Source organism: Carcharhinus amblyrhynchos, chromosome 23 (genome assembly GCF_965287045.1).
Source record: "Carcharhinus amblyrhynchos chromosome 23, sCarAmb.v2.hapA, whole genome shotgun sequence".
Taxonomy (NCBI): Eukaryota; Metazoa; Chordata; class Chondrichthyes; order Carcharhiniformes; family Carcharhinidae; genus Carcharhinus; species Carcharhinus amblyrhynchos.
In genome coordinates, this window is record NC_137346.1 from 40,297,501 (window position 1) to 40,309,910 (window position 12,410).

General features: G+C 45.0%; 1 protein-coding gene across 1 annotated transcript in view; it reads left to right on the forward strand.

The window, feature by feature from the left end:
* Positions 1-5,673: 5,673 nt before the first annotated feature.
* taf15 (TAF15 RNA polymerase II, TATA box binding protein (TBP)-associated factor) overlaps positions 5,674-12,410 on the forward strand; it is a 28,483-nt gene continuing 21,746 nt past the window's right edge. Inside the window, exons 1-3 of the mRNA XM_080210897.1 lie at positions 5,674-5,768; positions 10,175-10,214; positions 12,070-12,121. Of these exons, the coding sequence (XP_080067023.1) occupies positions 5,762-5,768; positions 10,175-10,214; positions 12,070-12,121 (99 nt within the window). The 5' untranslated portion in view covers positions 5,674-5,761. The remainder of the gene's footprint in view (positions 5,769-10,174; positions 10,215-12,069; positions 12,122-12,410) is intronic.

Below are 12,410 nucleotides of genomic sequence, written 5' to 3' on the forward strand. Positions count from 1 at the left end.
TAAACTAGGCTTGTACTCGTTAGAGTTTAGAAGAATGAGGGGAGATCTCATTGAGACGTATAAGATGATGAATGGGATGGATAGGATAGAGGTGGAGAGACTCTTCCCGCTCAAAAAAGACAGTAGGACTAGGGGGCACAGCCTCAAGATAAAGGGGAGGCGGTTTAGAACGGAGTTGAGGAGGAACTTCTTCACTCAAAGGGTGGTGAATCTCTGGAATTCTCTGCCCGTTGAAGTGGTGGAGGCTGCCTCGCTAAATATTTTTAAGAAGCAGGTTGATGGGTTCTTGATAAGAGAGGGGATTAAGGGTTATGGGGAGAGGGCGGGAAAGTGGAACTGAGCCACGACAGATCAGCCATGATCTTATTGAATGGCGGGGCAGGCTCGAAGGGCTAGATGGCCTACTCCTGCTCCTATTTCTTATGTTCTTATTCTATCTTCCTTAAACCTCAGGACAGCAAAACCTCTAGAATTTACCCTGCAGTTTGAGAGGGGGAAGCTGGAATCAGATGTAACGGTATTACAATTAAATAAAGGTAACACTTTATTATGTTAAAGGCACTATATTGTTGTTGATGATTTAGTGTGGTGTTTGCAGCATTACAGCTATAAGTGCAGAGAGCAACATCAGGATTTATGTATGCTGTTCAGACCAAACCAATGTTTCTGAACAGTGTGAGTCAACCTTGTCTAACACACTTACTCTGTAAGGTATGATGTCCATTTTGTCAAAATTTTTTGCTTACTCCACGATGGCATGGTTGGACATGTTTGTATCACTGGCAAGATGTCTGATGCTTTTGTGATAACTCGTGGCATAAAGAAATGATGCCTTGTCAGTCTTCAACCTTTTCTTCAATCTCTCCTTTGCTGTAATGTTTAAGGAAGCCAACAGGGACCTGCGTCCAGGAGGAGCAACATTACGTTCAGTTCAGAGAAACTCTTCAATCTTTCCAGACTCTGCCCGTCCACCAAACTCACAGAGGAAGTAATCAGAGAGTTCTGCGTGCAGATGACTGTGCCCAAGCTGCCTACAACAAGGAACATGTCCAAACCTTGGCAAACAATACTTGACTGCTGCAAAAACCTTTTTTCTCTAAATCAGTATCTCCAAGACCAAGGTGGTATTTCAGCCAGCACCAGGCACATGTTATGAAGCACCAGATATAAATGTTGACGGCACCAGTCTCAAGGTTGTATACCTTGCTCTTTCAGGATGCTAAACCCAAATCCCTGGAAGCAGCTAACCACTGTGTCACAGTACCACTTACAAAAATTAGTTGGAGTTGAACATAGGCTACCCAACAGTGGTGGTAATATTGGGCACGGTACAGATCAGGAAATTTGATTTAACAAAGATGATACAATAACTATGGGGTTTTCAATCTTTTTTGCAAGGGGGGATTTGAGCACAGGAGTAAAGAAAGATGTCTTGCTGCGATTGTATAGCACCTTGGTGAGACAGCTCCTGGAATACAGTTTTGGTCTCCTCACCTAAGGAAGAATATAGCTAATTGCTGTAAATGGAGTACAATAAAGGTTTACCAGACTGAATTCTGGGATGGCGAGATTGTCCTCTGCAGAGAGATGAAGGAGACTGGACTGGCATTCTCTGGACAAAGCTTCAGAGGTAATCTATTGGATGGTCATTGAAACAATACAAATTTCAGGGTTTGACATAGTACATAAGATAATTGCCCTGGCTGGGTGGGGGTGTGCGTGGGGTTGTGGGGGGGAGGTGGAGAAGTGGGATTTCAGAACTAGGCAACGCAGTCTCAAATAATTCAGGTTCTTCCTTCTGTTCAGTTCTGAAGAAGAGTCACAGTATACTTGAAACATTAATTCTGATTCTCTCTTCATAGAAAGAGTTTTCTTTTCCCAGCACATTATGTTTTTATTTCAGATCTCCAGCAACTGCAGTATTTTGCAGTCTCAGAATAAGAGGTAGGCCAGTTAGCACTGAGATGAGGAGGAAGCTTTTTGGTCAGGGGGAGCCATGCAGGCGGCACAGTGGTCAGCACTGCTGCCTCGCAATGAAGTTACTGTGAAAATTCCCTAGTCGCCACACTCCGTTGCCTGTTCGGGTACACTGAGGGAGAATTTAGCACGGCCAATCCACCTAACCAGAATGTCTTTCGGACTGTGGGAGGAAACCAGAGCACCCGGAGGATATCCACACATCAGGACAGCAAGAGATGAATGGAAAATCTGGCTGGTTGTGAAAGTGTTTATGAACTATCCCACTGCATACTCCCCAGGGAATACTCAACACTCAGATGGTAAAGATGAAAAGCTATTACCAATCCACCTGTGAAGCTAGTTTAAACTTTTACGAAAACATTGACAAATCTTCTGGTAAGGATATTGATCCTGATCCTGCCACGGTGGAACCCATCCATTTTATCGTCGTCCCACCTACTCCAGAAATGATCCCAATGGCTTTTTTTAATATACTAATTTGTAGGATATGGGTAGCACTGACCAAAACAGCATTTACTGCCCTTGAGAAGGTAGTGGTGAGCTGCCTTTTTGAACTGCTGCAGTTCCTGAGGTGAAGGTATACCCACAATGCTGTTAGGGAGAAAGTTCAAGAACTTTGACCCAGTGACAGCAAAAGAGCCGTGAGATATTTCCAAGTCAGGATAGTGAGTGATTTGGAGGGGAGGCTTCAGATGGGGGTGTTCCCAGGTATCTGCCTCTCTTGTGCTTTGCTGAGCACTGCTGCCTCACAGTGCCAGGGATCCAGATTCAATTCCCAGCTTGGGTTACTGTCTGTGTGGAGTCCACACATTCTCCATGTGTCTGCATGGGTTAACTTCTGGTGCTCCAGTTTCCTCTGAAAGATGTGCTGGTTAAGTGCATTAACCCTGCTAAATTCTCCCTTCAGTGTACCCGAACAGGTGCTGGAACGTGGTGACTAGGGAATTTTCACAGTAATTTAATTGCAATGCTAATGTAAGCCTACTTATGACACTAAGAAATAAACTTAAAACTTAACTTAAAATCTTCTAGGTGGAAGTGGTCATGGGTTTGGAAGGTGCTGCCAAAGGAGCCTTGGTAGATCCCTGCAGTGCATCTTGTAGATGGTGCACATGGGCTGATGCTGTTCAGTGTTAGATGGATTGAATATTTGTGGAAGGGGTAGGTGTACTCACTGGAGTTTAGAAGGTTGAAGGGAGATCTTATAGAGACATATAAGATATTGAGGGGCTAGACAGGGTGGAAGCAGCAAGGTTATTTCCACTTAGAATGGAAACAAGAACTAGGGGGCACAGCCTCAAAATACAGGGGAGTCAATTTAGAACAGAATTGAGGAGGAACTTCTTCTCCCAGAGGCTAGTGAATCTTTGGAATTCTCTGCCCGTTGAAGCAGTGGAGGCTACCTAGTTAAATGTGTTTAAGTCACAGATAGATAGATTTTTAACCAATAAGAGAATTAAGGGTTATAGGGAGCAGGTGGGTAAGTGGAACTGAACCACTATCAGATCAGCCATGATCTTATTGAATGGCGGAGCAGGCTCGAGGGGTTAGATGGCTATTCCTGTTCCTATTTCTTAGGTTCTTATGTGGCAATCTAGCAGCCTGCTTTGTCCTGGATGGTGTCAAGCATCTTGAGTGTTGTTGGAGCTGCACCCATCCAAGCAAGTGGAAAGTAACCCTTTACACTCCCGACTTGTGCCTTTTAGATGGTGGACAGGCTTTGAGAAGTCTGGAGGTGAGTTACACATCACAGGATTCCTAGCCTTTAACCTGCTCTCATAGCCACTGTATTTACATGGTTAGTCCAGTTCAGTTTAGGGTGACCCCCACCCCACGGATGTTGATAGTAGGGGATTGAGTGATGCAATACTGATTGAATGTCAAGGGGAAATGGTTTGATCCTCTCTTGTTGGAGATTCATTGCCTGTCACTTTGTTGTCATGAGAGTTACTTGCTACTTTTCAGCCTAAGCCTGGATGTTGTCCAGGTCTTGCTGCTTCAGAAATATAAAGCCCTCCCCTCTTGCACCAACTATCCAACCGCGCATTCATTTGCTTTATCTTCCCATTTCTGTACTCACAAAACACAGTGGTACTGGAAGTAATGCTGAGATTACCACCTTTGAAGTCCTGCTTTTTCTTTCCTAGCTCTCTGAAATCTGCTTTCATGACTTCATCCCCCTTTCTGCCTCTGTCGTTTCTACCAATGTAGACAATGACCCTCCCCAATAAGAATGTTCTGCAGCTGTTCAGTGACATCCTTGACCCTGGCACCAGGGAGACAATCCTGGAGTCATGTCTACAAGTGACAGAAACACCTGTTTCTGTCTGTTCCCCTAACTATTGAATCCCCTATGGCTATTGCTCTTGCACTTTTCTCCCTCCCCTCCTGTGTAGCTGAACCATTGTTGTGCCATCTGCACCAGTGTCCAAAATAGATAACTGTGAGATTTTGATTTGATTTTATTATTGTTATTAGTATTAGTATACAATGAAAAGTATTGTTTCTTGCGCACTATACAAAGCATACCATTCATAGAGAAGGAAAGGAGGGAGTGCAGAATGTAGTGTTGCAGTCATAGCGAGGGTGTAGAGAAAGATCAACTTTACTCAAGGTAGGTCCATCCAAAAGTCTGGTGGCAGCAGGGAAGAAGCTGTTTCTGAGGCAGTTGGTATGTGACCTTAGACTTTGTGTCTTTTTCCTGATGGATGCAGTACTCCGAATGCGGTCTAACCAACATTCTATACAACTGCAACATTAGACACCAGCTTTTATACTCTATACCCCTTCCTATAAAGGCAAGCATACCGTAAGCCTTCTTCGCCACCTTCTCCACCTGTACTGCCACCTTCAAAGACTTGTGTACTTGCACACAACACAATTACCCACTAATCCCTCTAACCAATGTTTCTCAGGACACTAAGGGGCAATTTTGGCATGGCCAATCAACTTAACCCGCACATCTTTGGACTGTGGGAGGAAACTGGAGCACCTGGAGGAAAGCCACACAGACACAGGGAGAATGTGCAAACTCCCCACAGACAGTGAGCCAAGCCAAGAATCAAACCCAGGTATCTGGAGCTATGAAGCCACAGTGCTAACCACTGCGCTGCTCTGCCGCCCAAACTTTTTACTATGTACACCCTTGGACAGAAAGAAGTTTGACAACGCTAGCTTCAAGTCCAACAGGTTTATTGTAGCAAACGCCACAAGTTTTCAGAACAGGTGGGTGAAAGTTCTGCAGGACAGATTTGTCTTTGTTTTTACCCCAGTCCAACGCCGACATCTCCACATCGTGCATCCCCTTAGACAACAGGGCACTCAATAGAGCCCAAGGCGAGCACGCACCTGCTGGATGGAGTTGTTGCAGGACCACGTGGCCCAGCCGGAAGGGGGAGGCTGGCACAGTCACATGGCCTTGCTAGGGGCGGAGCCAGCAGAGGGTCACGTGGCCCACTCTAACCGGCTCCAAAACTGGGTCACGTCGGGAACTACCATCTGACCCAAAGAGGTGGGGGGGGGGGAATTAAAAATATTGCATCTGTTTGTTTTTCCCAGTGATCAGGGGATTTCAAGGTTATGAGTCTTCTGAGCGAATGTGATCTTTAAATTTCTCGGTTCCGAGCGACCCCAATTCCCTCGGTGGGATTTTGATGGTTTTTGTGATTGTCTTGCTGGGTTGAATTCCCCCCCCTGTGGCTGGCGGGGGTTGAAGTGTCCCCGGGCCGCCATTAGTCGCTCAGTCAGTCGGCGGGAGAGAGGCGGTGGCATCGGAGGCAGCATGTCCGGTAAGGGCGGCCCAGTGAGAGGGGGGGAAGGAGAGCACCTAATATCCGGCGGGAGCAGCCGCCACCACACACGAGTTCCCCCTCCCCGGTTCGCAGCGGCGGACCGGCCTCTGCCTCTCAGGCCGGGAGCTCTTGTGAGCGGGTAGCCCGGGGCCCAGCGGGGTCGCCCGGAGCCTGCCGCCCGGGCGCGGGGAGGATGTGGTATGGGAAGAGGTTTGGCCGTTGTTTCCTCTGTCCGCGCGGCGTGGGGTAGGAGTGGGGCAGTCGGGCGGGCGGTCTTTGGAGCGTCTATTCCCGAGGCCCTGTGGGAGCAGCGTGACGCAGTTCCAAATATCCCGGGCCTGCGGCCGCCATTTTGAGGAACAGCCTCGGGGCGGGAAGTATCCCCGCCGTCCAAACCCACCCTCACATAGACAGAGGCCCGACGTCCCGCACCCCCCGGATCAGTCTTTTCCCACCAACAGTGTCAACCTCTTCCCGTCCCTCCCTCAGATCAGGATCAGTCGCCCTCCTCCAAAAACCAGGATCACTCTCTGCGCCCCCCAACCCAGGGTCAGCATGTTGTCTCCGTTCCATTTGCTCTCTCCACCCGTTAATCAGCCTCTTCTTTCCCCCAAACCCAGGATCAGCCTCTTCCCACCTCCCGCAAACCCAGGATCAGCCTCTTCCCTCCCGCAAACCCAGGATCAGCCTCTTCCCTCCCGCAAACCCAGGATCAGCCTCTTCCCCCCCGCAAACCCAGGATCAGCCTCTTCCCCCCCCACCCACCCCCCTCCCGCAAACCCAGGATCAGCCTCTTACCTCCCACCCACCCACCCACCCCCCTCCCGCAAACCCAGGATCAGCCTCTTCCCTCCCACCCACCCACCCACCCCCCTCCCTCCCGCAAACCCAGGATCAGCCTCTTCCCTCCCACCCACCCCCCTCCCGCAAACCCAGGATCAGCCTCTTCCCTCCCACCCACCCACCCCCCTCCCACAAACCCAGGATCGGCCTCTTCCCCCCCCAACCCAGGTTCGTGCGATCAGCCTCTCCCCTCCTCCCCACTGCCAAACCCAGGATCAGCTTCCCCCCTCCAAACCCAGGGTCAGCCTCTGCCTGTGCGCACACACACATATTCCTCCCCCCCCGCCCATCCATGTTCTGTCCTTTCCAGTGCACCCCCCCCCCACCAAAAAACCCAGGATCTGCCTCTTCCTGCTTCCACCACCACCACCACCACCCCCCCCCAAACCCAGGACCAGTTTCTTCTTGACCCAACCCTTCTTTCTCCCCCCTCCCCCCCAAACCCACGATCAGCCTTCCCACTCTCCCCATCCCAGGATCAGCCACATCCTGCGCCCCTCAACCTGGGATCAACCTCTCCTCACCTCCCCAAACCCCAGGATCAGTCCCTTCCTGCTCCCCCTCCATGTTCAGGACAGTGGGGAGAGACCAGGCACCATTCACCCACCCATGTATCGCTCAACATGCCTGAACACTCCAACTCCTGTCACTATTCAATAACAGCTTGCTGTCTAACTGGCCTCTGCCTATCTAAATACACTTTATATATCCATATACCCGTTAAGGTAACACATTGTCAGTGAAATGTTGAGTTCCAGCTAAATTTAAACATTGTATTCCTATTGTAATGAGCAAAAATAAACGGCTATTAATAAATGAACATAACAGTTCACTTCAAATCGTTTTGATTTGGAGTGAGTGGCACATTTCTAAATCAGATTTGACTATGTGAGGACATCTAGGAAGGAGTCTTATTACTCTACTCTTCTGCCAGATAGCAGCTGTTGAATTTCTAGGTTGCATGCTTCTTGAATTAAAGCTGAAACAAGTGTTTGTACATATTTCTGTTGGGTTTGAGGACCTTATATTTATACTTGGGGAAGATTAAGTTGGAGTAAGTTAAAATAACAAGGACTTGAAGACCAATAGGCACAAATAGCAAATACACTTTAGAGTAATAAACATTGATGGTTAAAAATAGAAAAAACCGTACCCTGTAAAATTTTAAATACTTGGAAACGTGGGAAACAGGAACCTTGGTTTATAAATACACAATATTGAAGGTGGCACTGCTATGAAGGATACAGTTCCTTGGCATGTCGATCCACTGCTTATGTTGTGAGGTAATGCAAGACCAGTATAAAAGGATCAGAATAGCTTCAACATTTATGATAAAGCAATGAGGTGTAACAGTTGTTAGGCTTGATATGTTGGGTCTGTCTTTTCACTTATGTGAAGCTGTCACAGTTAGAGGTTAGAAATGAAATCCTGTTTCATATGAGGTGGTAAGTAATAGAAGGTTTGGATCATCCCAGCAAATTTAAGACTTCTAAAGTATCTTTTCAATGGTAGGTAGAATGTGGAAATTCTCTATTACAAAATATTACAACTGTGAAGTGTCTCAATTTTTTCCAAAAAATTGCACAGTTGCTTGAAAAGAATATAATCAGATGTAGAGCAATGGGGTAAGACTGGATGGCTTGTAGAACAAAACACTGGTACCCACCACATGAGACAAATGACCTGTTTTTGTGGTGTGAAAACGCCCATGTTGACTATTAATTGCTATCTTGCCTGTTTAATGCCATTGAGATTGTCAGAAGTTTACTTTCTCTTGGTTTGAAAAATTGACTGGCTAGCATCTTTTATGTGCTCTCATTTATTTTAATTTTGAGATTGAAATGATAGTAGTAAATCTGGTTCCCTACTTTGGTAGCAAAAAAGGTTTTACTTGCCGGATGAGAGCTGACTTGACGGTGTCTGTTTCAGAGTCTAAATGATTGCTAGTGTAGGGCATACGTAAACCATGGACAAGAGTGTCTATCTCAATGCAGCAAATGCCACCAGTTATAAGTAAATGTAATAAAGGATTAGAGGCTGGGGTGCTTGTTTTCAAAGGGTTCATCTGATCATTCTTATTCTGACAACTGCGGGAACATTTTTGCTTGTGATTTTTATTAAGCATAATTTTTAGTTGAGACTGCTGCTATTTTTGTACAGTGCCCCTTAGGTCAATTGCTTTTAAAATCAAGAGAATTTGTATCATGGTTAATGTATGCAGTCGTTTGACAACATAAAGGAGTAGGCCATTCAGCCCTTTGAATCCATTACCATTTTCATGCACTATTGCCATATCCCGTGGCATTTTTAAAATGTAGAAATCTATTAATCTCAGGCTCGAACATATCTCGTGATTAAGCCTTGACTACCCTCTGGGATTGAGAATCTCAAATTCACCATTCTGATTTGAAAACAAATCGGTTCTAAATGGCCTGCTCCTTGTTTTGAGACTCTATCCCCTAGTTCTAGACCCCTGTCATCCCTAAGCCAGGGAACACATCCTTCCTGCATCTACCCTGTTTAGCCCTGTGAGAATTTTGTAAATTTGAAAGATATCACCTCTGTATTGTCGCTGGATGAGTGATCCAGATTAATGTACTGGGACCCGGGTTCAAGTCCCACCATGGTAGATGGTGAAATTTGAAATTCAATGAAAGTCTGACCACGAAACCATTGTCAATAGTTGTAAAAGCCCATCTAGTTCACTAATGCCCTTTAGGGAAGAAAATATGTCGTCATTGTTAGTCACATATAGGCCAGACTAGGTAATGTGGTTAACCCTTAAATGCTCTCAATGGTGGGCAATAAATTTTGCCTCAGCCAGCAATATGCCATGATTTAAAAAAAATTTCCATGGAGGACAAACCCTCCATCTCAGGAATTAGTTTGGTAAACCTTATAATTTCCATAGAGGGAGTGCAGGCAATCTTCCCTTGGATAAGAAGACCAGTACTGCACACAGTACTCCCAAGGCTCCATATAACTGCATCTCTTTACTACACTCAAATCCTCTCATAATAAAGGCCAATGTAGCATTTGCTTTGATTGCTTGCTGTACTTGTGGGTTGGCTTTGACTTGACCCGAACAAAAACACCAAGCCCCTCTGTTCAACATTTTCCATTCCCCCTCCATTTAAGAAATACTGCGTTTCTGGTTCTTCTACCAGAGTAGATAATCTCTTTGCGCAGAGTATTCCAGCTGCCAAACGTTTGCCCGCTCGCTTAGCCTCTCTAAGTGTTGAGGCTTCTTTATATTTTCAACTCTGTTCCACCTTGCTTTGTGTTATCGGCAAACTTGGGAATATTACTTTTAATTTCCACATCCAAATCATTGATGTAATTGACAGAAAGGCCTCTGATGTTGATTCACTGTTTTTAAATCGGGTACAGTTGGAAGAGCCAAGCAACAAAAGTCCATTTTAATCTCAAAATTTCTTGGTGAGCTTCACTCTGAACTGAGTAAAAAGAGAGGGTTCTGTACTACCTTGCTATGCCTCATAGCTGAATCTGAGAAGTGAGGAAGGTTGAGAAGCAATCACGGATTTTTTTTTAATTTACAGATTATGGAAATTACAGCCAGTCTGGAGCTCAAGCACAAAGGTATGCTTGCATGTTGGGAGTTAAAAGGACCAGTTACCGGTTTATAAAAAAAAGTTAGCAATTTGATAGTTAGATGCTAGAAATGTATAGAACTTGTCTGTTTATAGATGCTGACAAAGCTAACTATTTCAGAATAAATAAAGAATAAAATTCTGGCTGCTGGAAATCTTAAATCATAGAATCCTTACAGTACAGGAGGAGGTCATTCGAGTCTACACCAACTCCAACAGAGCATCTTACCTAGGCACCAACACTGTAACCTCACTATTTACCTTGCAAGTTCTCCTAACCTGCATATCTTGGGACACTAAAGGGCAATTAAGCATGGCATATCTTTGGATTGTGGGAGGAAACTAGAGCACACAGGGAACGTGCAAACTTCACAGTCACCCAAGGCTGGAATTGAAACAGGGTCCCTCGTGCTGTGAAATAGCAGTGCCAAAGCAATTTTTTTTAAGTTTCAAGTTTATTTATGAATGTTACAAGTACGCTTACATTAACACTGCAATGAAGTTATTGTAAAAATCACCTAGGTGCCGCATTCCGGCACCTGTTTGGATACACGAAAGGAGAACTTAGCATGGCCAGTGCACCTAACCGGTGTGTCATTCGGACTGTGGGAGGAAAATCCAGAGGAAATCCGTGCAGACTCCTCACAGATAATGACCCAAGCTGGGAATTGAACCCATGCCCTGGCATTGGGAGCCAACAGTGCTAACCACTGTGCCTCCCAAAGTGCTGGAAAGACTCAATACCATTGTGAAGAGAGAAACAGTAGGTTGTCTTTTAGTGTTCCAACGTTTCTTTCTCTGTGTGCCACCCGGAAATGAGCTTTTCCCACTCTGTGTTTTTAATTCCTATATATTTCAGATGTGGTTTCTTTGTTGGAATTGCCTGAAAGTTCTAAACCTGGAATGATGATCTGGCTGTTTCTGGCCACATACACCTGATTACACGATACATTTAACACTTGCTGTATTTCAGTTCAAATGATCTTATTCTTTCACAGATTGAGGGTTCACATACGAGGCCAGCATTTGTTGGCCGTTGTCCCTAATTGCCCTTCTAAGTTAATTTGATTTTGTTTATTTAGTTGGGCATAAAAGATGGCTCTAATTGCCCTTAAGGTGGTGGTGAGCTGCTGCCTTGAATTGCTGCAGTCCATGTGATATAGGTGCGCCTGCAGTGCTGTTACGGATTTCCAGCAAAGTAAGGATGGTGTGGCTTGGAGGGATCTGCTTGTCATCACTAAATGCAGTTGTACCAGTGAACCAGTGCCCATTCATTTGTGTTCTTTCCTTTTGTAATCTCATGAAAGGCAATGGCATAAACATTAGAATAAGTCAGTTCTGTAGTTTTTCAAGCAGCAGAATTATTGTATAACTGTAGCTTGTGTGAAGTTGAATAATCATGCTGTGAATACGATTAGTTCTAACCTGTAAATTGAGGACTAAAATGGGATGTTGGGCTAAATTGTTGGACCCTGCAATTAAGATGATCCTTTTCAATTTAAAGGTGACTTGCAGAATGCACTTCCCTTTTTGAAATCTGGATATAAACTTCTACAGTTGTCAGAAATTGTGGAGTTAAATGAATGAATCTTCAGTTAATAATACATAGCAATTGTAACTTTTCATGCATTCTGAAATGCTCTAGGCATAGTGGGCTAGGGAGGAATCTCATAGAGCAAAAACATTTACCTGATGAATAGGTCTTTTGTTACGACACTCAATGCCCTCACCTCGGGTCTTGTCGTTATTTTTTGTGACTGATTACAGCCCAATTTGTTTCAATGGAAGCCTGCAAAATACGATCACTTTTTTTTGTATTTAAGCATTTTTCTCTCTCCTTGCAGCTATGGAGCCTATGGTGCACAGTCAAGCCAAAGTTATGGGCACGGTGCACAGGTATGTTAACCTAAATGACATGCATTTAAGAACTACAAGAAGACCACAGCCAGTGGCCATATTATAATCAGCCTTGTAATGAAGACTATTGATTTTTTTTTGATTGCTCTTTGTATTTTCATTCAAGTATTTTGACTAGGAAAAGAGCTAGCTTACTGCACACCATCCCCTGAAATGGATCAGAAGATTAATATAAAAAGCATCTAGAAAGTTAATGTAATCTGTAGTGGTAGCTTCAAACAAACTTGATTGTATAATCTTTCGGAAATTAAACAAGTCTTGATCATCT